The sequence below is a fragment of the Zea mays genome, chromosome 3 (assembly GCF_902167145.1).
Source record: "Zea mays cultivar B73 chromosome 3, Zm-B73-REFERENCE-NAM-5.0, whole genome shotgun sequence".
In the NCBI taxonomy this organism is placed as follows: Eukaryota; Viridiplantae; Streptophyta; class Magnoliopsida; order Poales; family Poaceae; genus Zea; species Zea mays.
The window spans coordinates 148,721,520-148,729,859 of NC_050098.1; the positions used below are offsets into that span (position 1 = coordinate 148,721,520).

The window sequence follows — 8,340 nt, forward strand, 5'->3', positions numbered from 1 at the left end:
GCCCCCGAGGGTGTCCGAGTGGGTTCTCCCTCTTGCACTTTCATGGATGTTCACGTAGGGTCTTCTCCTCCACACTCTGGTTGCATGGTGATAGCCCAAGCCTTCGGTCAAGGAGTCGCTTTAGAGGCCAGTGTACCCGACGACAGAGTTTTGGGTTCTGCTGATGACACTGAATTGGTTCCTGCTGATTTGTTGCAAGTTGCTCCAGGTGGTGATCCTTCGCCGAGCCATCAGTTGATCTCTCACGATTTGGGGGTCCCCTCATTCTTCTCCAACCTCCAGGTATTTTGGTTTCTTCTGGTCTGACTTTTACCCAGGCAGATAATTATTCTCATGCTTGTCTGCTTTTAATGCCAGGCGTTGGTCGATGAGATGTCTAGTCGGCTGAAGTTGCAGGGTGCTTCTGTCCCAGAAGGAGCTTTGTCTCTGGCGAGTTGGAATCCGGTGCTTCTTCAGCGGCGTGTTTCTGACTCAGAGGCGGCAAATGCTGGTCAGTGCTCTTTTGCTTCTTTTTGGCTACCTGATTAAACTGCTTCTTACTTTAACACCTTTGCTTGACTGTTTCTTGCCAGATGTGGCTCGACAGTATTCTGATCTTGAAGAAAAACATTCTCAAGGTCAAGCTGAACTGGCCCGACGGTGCTCTGATCTTGAGGAAAAGTATTCTCAAGGTCAGACTGAGCTGGCCCAAGTTTCTGCTTCTCTGAATGATGCTAACACGTTGAACTCTGCTCTCCGCGCTCAGCTCAACTCTCAAAAGGTGACCTGTGAATCTTGGCTTTGTTTGTTGTGTTCTTATTGCTTGCTTGACGCTTGAAGGAACTGATTCTTGTCTGTAGGAAGAAAAACATGCCCTCATTACTTCTCGCGACAACCTCGACAGGCTATATCGCGACGCTAGCAACTCGTTGACCATCTTGGAGAGGAGTCATCGCTTCACTAGGGAGGAGTTAGACAATCATCGTTATAAGCTGCAGGAATCCTTGGATGACGTGATTCGCCTCAGGCAGTTGGTGTCGACCAAAGATGCTGTTATCAAGGATCTGCGTGCTTCCAAGAAATCCGTCGCCCAGGAGCTAGAGACCGCTCAGTTGGCTGTCAAGGTTGCTGAAGAGACTTCCGCTACTCTGAGGGCCCAGCGCGATAAAGCTATGGATAAAGCTATTCGCGCGGGGCGGATTCTAATGAGGAGACCTGGTGTGGTTGTTCCTGACGACATAAGGGCTGATGTGAACGCTGCTCCTGATTCCTCAAGTCGCCATTCTTCGTCGGTTGCTCCTGAGAAGAACATTGCAAAATAGAAAAACATTGCATGCTTTGAACGCGTGGTTAACGTGCTTGGATGTTTTGTTAGAGGACACCTTTTAGTACTAAATGCCACTATTGTTTTCCTATTGTTTAGAATTCAACAGTATCTACATTTGTAGAAGTAAAATGCAGTGTGATAGTTTTTGAAATTTCATCATGGGGCACAGAAGTTGCCCTAAGATGGGTGATTGCGAACGTGCCAAGCGTGCAGTGCCAATTTAAATCAACGTCGATTTGAACCGACTGCCCTGCTAGTAGGGCGTAGTGGTCACCCCGAGTTTAGATAAGCACGAGCATGTCGCACCGTCTTAAGTCATTGCCGACTTAAGCCGATTGCTCCGTTAGTAGGGCATAGTGGTCACCCCGAGTTAAGTATGCGTGAGCATGTCGCACCATCTTAAGTTATTGCCGACTTAAGCTGATTGCTCCGTTAGTAGGGCATAGTGGTCACCCCGAGTTAAGTATGCGTGAGCATGTCGCACCGCCTTAAGTCATTGCCGACTTAAGTAGATTGCTCCGTTAGTAGGGCACAGTGGTCACCTCGAGTTAAGTAAGCGTGAGCATGTCGCACCGTCTTAAGTCATTGCCGACTTAAGCCGATTGCTCCGTTAGTAGGGCATAGTGGTCACCCCGAGTTTAGATAAGCGCGAGCATGTCGCACCATCTTAAGTCATTGCCGACTTAAGCCGATTGCTCCGTTAGTAGGGCATAGTGGTCACCCCGAGTTAAGTAAGCGTGAGCATGTCGCACCGCCTTAAGTCATTGCCGACTTAAGCCGATTGCTCCGTTAGTAGGGCATAGTGGTCACCCCGAGTTTAGATAAGCGTGAGCATGTCGCACCGTCTTAAGTCATTGCCGACTTAAGCCGATTGCTCCGTTAGTAGGGCATAGTGGTCACCCCGAGTTAAGTAAGCGTGCCAATTGACAGTGAACAATCTGAGTGCCTTTGAAACCTTTTTATTGATGATATTTTTCTCAATTTACAGAATACATCGTCGTCCCAATAGCTTCTGAGATGTAGCTAGGGGTAAAACTTCCTGAGATGTTCTATGTTCCATGAGTTCCCAATTTCTGTTCCGTCCATCTGAGTGAGGCGATATGATCCCGGCCGGGTGACTTCTGTTACTATGAATGGTCCTTCCCATAGAGGTGACAATTTATGTCGTCCCTCCCCTGTTAGAAATCGGCGGAGGACGAGATCTCCCACTGCAAAGGATCGATGTCGTATGGCCTTATCATGATAGCGCCTCAGAGTTTGCTGGTATCGTGCTGATTGAATCACCGTATTCAGTCGCTCTTCTTCGAGTACGTCAACGTCGTCCAGCCTAGTAGCTTCAGCTTCTATGTTATCAAAGATTAACCTTGGTGCCCCGAACTTGAGATCGGAAGGTAGCACTGCCTCCGAACCATAAACCATAAAGAAGGGGGTATTTCCATGCAGAGCTCGGCTGGGTTGAGTTCTCAGGCTCCAAACTACATATGGCAACTCTCTGATCCATTTTCCTGCGAACTTTTCATTCTCGTCGAAGACTTTCTTTCTGAGTGCTTCTAATATCATCCCGTTGGCTCTTTCTACTTGCACGTTGGCTCTTGGGTGCGCCACCGAGGCATATTTGATCTAAATGCTCTTTTGCTCGCAGAAATCGAAGAATTCTGAACTGGTGAAGTTGGATCCTAGGTCAATTATGATGCTATTCGGTATCCCGAACCTGAATATTATATCTTGTATGAATTCCACTGCCTTAGCTGAAGTTAAAGAAGCAATGGGTTTGAACTCTATCCATTTAGTGAATTTGTCGATAGCCACCAGTACATGAGTGTATCCTCCTTGAGCTTTCTTGAAAGGTCCAATCATATCCAATCCCCAGCACGCGAACGGCCAAGTTATGGGTATGGTCTGCAGCTGCTGTGCCGGTAGATGCTGCTGTTTTGACAAGTACTAGTAGGATTCACACCTCTGTACTAACTCGGCTGCGTCACTCTTCGCTGTTGGCCAGTAGAAACCTGACCTGAAAACCTTCCCAACTAGGGTTCTAGATGCTGCGTGTACTCCACATTGCCCAACATGGACTTCATCCAGAAGTTGCTTTCCAGTGGCTGAGAGAATGCATTTCATGAGGACTCCTGATGCACCCCTTCTGTATAGTGTTTCCCCAATGAGTGTATAGTGAGCTGATTGTCTTGCGATGCGCTCGGCTATATTCTTGTCATCTGGCTCCTCCTCATTTTTTATATATTTGATGATCGGCCTCCTCCAGTCATCAGAATCTGACTCTGGTTGGCTCAGAGTATTACATTCTTCTGCCTGATCCAGCGAGATGCTTGGGTGTGATATTTCTTGAACAAAGACTCCAGGTGGGACCTGAGTTCGACTGGATCCTAGCTTGGACAGTACATCAGCTACCGTGTTTCAATCTCTCTCTACATGGTGAAATTCCAAACCTTCAAACTTGTCTTCTAGTTTCCAGACGGCAGTGCAGTACTTTCCCATGGAATCGCTTGAACAATCCCATTCTTTGTTTATCTGACTTATGACTACCAGAGAATCTCCATATACCATCAGTCTCTTGATGCCCAGTGATATAGCAATGTTTAATCCATGAATCAGAGCTTCATATTCTGCTGCATTGTTAGAGGCTGGAAATAACAACAGAAGGGCATATCTGAGGTGCTCGCCTCCAGGTGCGGTAAAGAGGATCCCTGCGCCTGCTCCTTGCAGCTTTAGCGAGCCATCAAAATACATTCGCCATACTTCTGCAGTTTCTGGGTTATCTGGTACTTGTTGTTCGGTCCACTCTGATACAAAGTCAACCAGTGCTTGAGTTTTAATGGCAGTGTGAGGTCGAAATTCGATGTCATGAGATCCCAGCTCGCAGGCCCACTTGGCTATTCTCCCGATGACTTCTTTGTTGTGAAGAATATCTCCTATCGGAAATCCCGTGACTACTATGACTTTATGGTCGTCGAAGTAGTGACGGAGCTTGCGAGCAGTTAGAAGTACTGCATATAATAGCTTCGGAACTTGAGGGTATTTCTTCTTTGAGGGACCCAAAACTTCACTGATGAAATAAACAGGATGTTGTACTGGGTATGCATGTCCTTCTGCTCGCTCGACTACCAACGCGGTGCTCACCACGTGAGTCGTGCAAGAGATATATAGCAGCAGATCTTCAGCTGGTTGAGTCGGCGTGGCTCGACGTGGTGGTTTCAGCACTGGTGGTGTCGTCAAGAACTTTTTCAATGCGTCTAGGGCTTCCTGTGCTTCTGAAGTCCACTGAAACTTGTCCACCTTCTTGAGTAACTTATAAAATGGTAAGCTTTTTTCTCCCAGCCTGGATATGAATCTGCTCAGGGCTGCCATACATCCGGTAAGTCTTTGAACTTTCTTCTGTGATCGCGGTGCCTCCATCCTCATGATAACTTCGATCTTTTCTGGATTAGCTTCAATTCCCCGGTGGCTGACAATGAACCCGAGTAACTTTCCTGCTGGTACCCCGAAAACACATTTTCCGGGATTAAGCTTCCATCGATATCGCCGTAGACTGTTGAAAACCAGCTGTAAATCTTCGATGAAATTTTCCGAATTTTCTGTTTTGATCACCACATCGTCCACATAAGCTTCCACACGCTTGCCCCAGTGATCGGCTAAGCATGTTTGAATAGCTCTCTGATAAGTCGCTCCAGCGTTTTTGAGTCCGAACGGCATGGAGGTATAGCAGAAAGCACCGAATGGAGTGATGAACGTTGTTTTTTCCTCGTCTTCTTTCGCCGGGCTAATATGATGATATAGCAATCCAAGAAGGACAGCACAGAACATCCAGCGGTGGAATCTACCACCTGATCTATCCTAGGAAGCCCGAAGGGATCCTTTGGACAGTGTTTGTTGAGATCTGTATAATCGACGCACATGCGCCAATCCACTTTATTATTTTTTAGTACAAGAACAGGGTTGGCTAACCACTCGGGATGTAACACCTCTCTAATAAATCCAGCTGCGACCAAGCGAGCGAGCTCAGCGCGAATGGCCTCCCTCTTGTCGGGCGTGAAACGACGTAACTTTTGCCGGATCGGCCTTGCCTGGGGGTAGACCTTTAATTTGTGCTTGGCCAGTTCTCTTGGGACTCCCGGCATATCTGCAGGTTGCCATGCGAATACGTCTCGGTTATCTTGCAGGAACTGGACGAGCACGCTTTCCTATTTGTCATTCAGGCTGGAGCTGATGATGGCGGTTTTGCGTTCATCAGTGAACCCAAGGTTGACTCTTTGGTTTCTTCAGTCGGCCGCATAGAGGTCGCAGCTTGAGCCTTGTTCGCGGGTACCGCGAGGTCTTCCTCAGGCTTAGAGTTCGCCTGCGCAGAAGAAGTCACCGACGGTTTGGTGGTGAGGGCCGCCTGAATGGCCACTCGAAAACATTCTGCGGCGCCTTGGAAGTCAGCGCACACAGTTATGATCCCTTGCGGTCCTGGCATCTTCAATATCATGTATGTATAATGCGGAATGGCCATGAATTTTGCCAATCCAGGCCTCCCGATGATGGCGTTGTACCCGCAGTCAAAGTTCGCCACTTCGAACCTCATGAACTCGGTCCTGTAGTTCTCCGGAGTTCCGAAGGTGACCGACATGTAGATGTGGCCCAGCGGGTATTCTCCTTCAGTCGGCACGATGCCGAAGAAAGGAATGTCTGACTCGTGGAGTTCTTTGAGGTGAACTCCCAAGCCTTGGAGTGTTCGGGGGAAGGTGACGTTGATGCTGCTCCCCCCGTCCACCAATACCTTCTTCACCCTGCTCTCTCAGATCACCGGATCGACGAGGAGCGGGTATTTGCCTGGGTGGTCGAAGTTGAGCCACTGATCCGCCCGAGTGAAGGTGATCGGGTGCTCCGACCATCAGTATGGGGCGGGAGGGCCGGTAGTTGCCACCAGTATCTGGCGACCGTTGAGCTTTTGTTGTCTCTTGTTCTCCTGCGATCCGTGTCCGCCGAAGATGACATTGACTTCTCTGTCAACATGTGGGAAGGCTCCACCTCCCCCTTCCTCCTGCTGCTGGGGCGGTCGCGGTTCTCCTGGTCCTCCCTGCGGCGGAGGAGGAGGTAGAGGTTGGAAGGGTCGGCCGTGCCCGACGAAGTGCTTGAAGTCTCTGCAGTTCCGAAGGGTGTGGCGCATGTCCTTGTGGTACGGGCACTGGGCGTCGAGGATGTCGTCCAGCGTGCGTTCGCCTCCACGAGGTCCTCCTCGGGCGCGAGAGGCAGGTGGTCCGGTGGCGTGGACTTCTTCGCGAGGTCTCTTCTCCCAACGCTTGTCGGGCTGCTAATTCGTGTCGCGTTGTGGTGCCGCTAGCGCTGGCTTTACTCCTCCGATGAGGTCCTGAGCTCGCTCGTCAGCGGTGATGTAGAGGTCGGCTTCCCAGAACAGTTGCTCGGAGGTAGTCGTCGCCTTCTGTAATATGGTTCGGACGAAGGCCGAGTCATTGGATCCTCTGTAGAAGTCCTCGATCACTATCGCCTCTGCGACCTCGGGGATACGATTTCTCATGGTTTGGAACCTCTTGAGGTATGACCGGAGAGTTTCGTCCCCTCGGCACTTGATGGATTTGAGGTCCCATGGTTGCGCCGGCTTATCGGAGAGAGATTGAAAGTTGGCGGTGAAGCGCCGACTGAAGTCGCTCCAGTCGTCGATGCAGTGTCGGGGTAGGTGTCGCAGCCATTGCAGCGCGTCTTGCCCGAGGACGATAGGCAAGTACGCGGTCATCACGTCCTCGGTTGCCCCAGCAGCCCGGGCAGCGGTGGTGTAGACGGCCAGCCAGCCCCCTGGATCCTGCTTAGGTTCATATTTGTCGATGTTGGATACCTTGAAGTTAGGGGGCCATTGAATGGCCCTGAGGCGTGGAGTAAGCGTCGATACTCCACACGTGTCCTCCTGTCGTCGATGATGTTGTCTGTCCCGGAGAGGGGAGTGATCGTCGTGGTGCCTCAACCGTCCTCGGGCAGTGCCTCCGGTTGAAGCCGTGGCCGACTCGGTCCTGGTAGCCTGACTCCATGCTGGGATGCCATGGTCCCGGTCGTACTCTTCCCGGCGACGGATTTCATTCTCGTGTCGTCGTTCACGTGAGGCATTGATGGAGCTCCGCGTGTCCCGGCGACTGTTGATGGCGTGTCGTAGATCGTTCGACGGGTGAGCGAGGGGTAGAAGGTGATTGGCTGCTTGAGTGAATAGCCGCCGATACCCCTCGGCGTCGGGAGTCCGAGGGAGGCCATCAGCTATCCGAGCCAACACCCCTCCAACTTCACTCGGCGTGTTCATGGCTCGGGCGAAGTCGGGGTTCAGGTTGCGCCCGAAGAGTGGATTTTCTCGACGTTGCCTTGCCTCCTGCTCGGCCTGTTCTTGAGCCCGTCGACGATCACGCCATCGGGAATTCCTTCGTTCCCTGAAGACACGTTCCTCCGGAGTTTCTCCTATCTCCGAGACCTCGTCTCGCGATACGGGTTGCGCTGGGTCCCGCTCCCCGGCCTCATGATGTCGCCGAATATTTCGACGTCGGTTCCTCCGTCTACGGGATTCCCGCTGAGGAGGTTCCTCTCCGGGTGCAGTCGGCTCGTCGTCGGAGATGGGGGGCGACTCCACTCTCCCGATGAAGAGGACGTCGGGGTAGAATGGAGTAGCTATCACGGCGATCTTCTTTCTGTTCTCCTTTGAGGGTGGAGGCACAGAAAGATCAGCTTGATGATCCTTTGCTTCCTTTCTCCTTGTGATTCGTGTCCATTCTTTCGTCGGAGAAGTGGACAACGGAGTTCTCCGGGCTGAGGGACCCTCAGCCCCTATCTTGCCGGAGGTGATCTTTTTTAGGAGCGCCGGAGGTTGCATTTTTTCCTGCCTCGCCCCGATTTTCTCGGAGGCTTCTAAGGAAGGCTTTCTCTTCGGCGGATCCACGAGGCGATGTAGGGTTCCCTCCTCATCCGCTACAGATGAGATAGTACCGAAGCAGAATATGGATCCGGGGCGGAGGATGATCTTGTGCTGGAAGGTGACGACCATT

General features: G+C 51.1%; 1 protein-coding gene across 1 annotated transcript; it reads left to right on the forward strand.

Moving 5' to 3' along the window:
• The first annotated feature begins 261 nt into the window (after positions 1-261).
• LOC109945296 (uncharacterized) lies at positions 262-1,301 on the forward strand. The gene is made up of 4 exons (XM_020551139.1): positions 262-282; positions 358-490; positions 573-760; positions 840-1,301. Exons 2-4 carry the CDS (start codon positions 373-375, stop codon positions 1,299-1,301), a joined length of 768 nt encoding a protein of 255 aa, XP_020406728.1. The 5' UTR covers positions 262-282; positions 358-372.
• Positions 1,302-8,340: the final 7,039 nt, after the last annotated feature.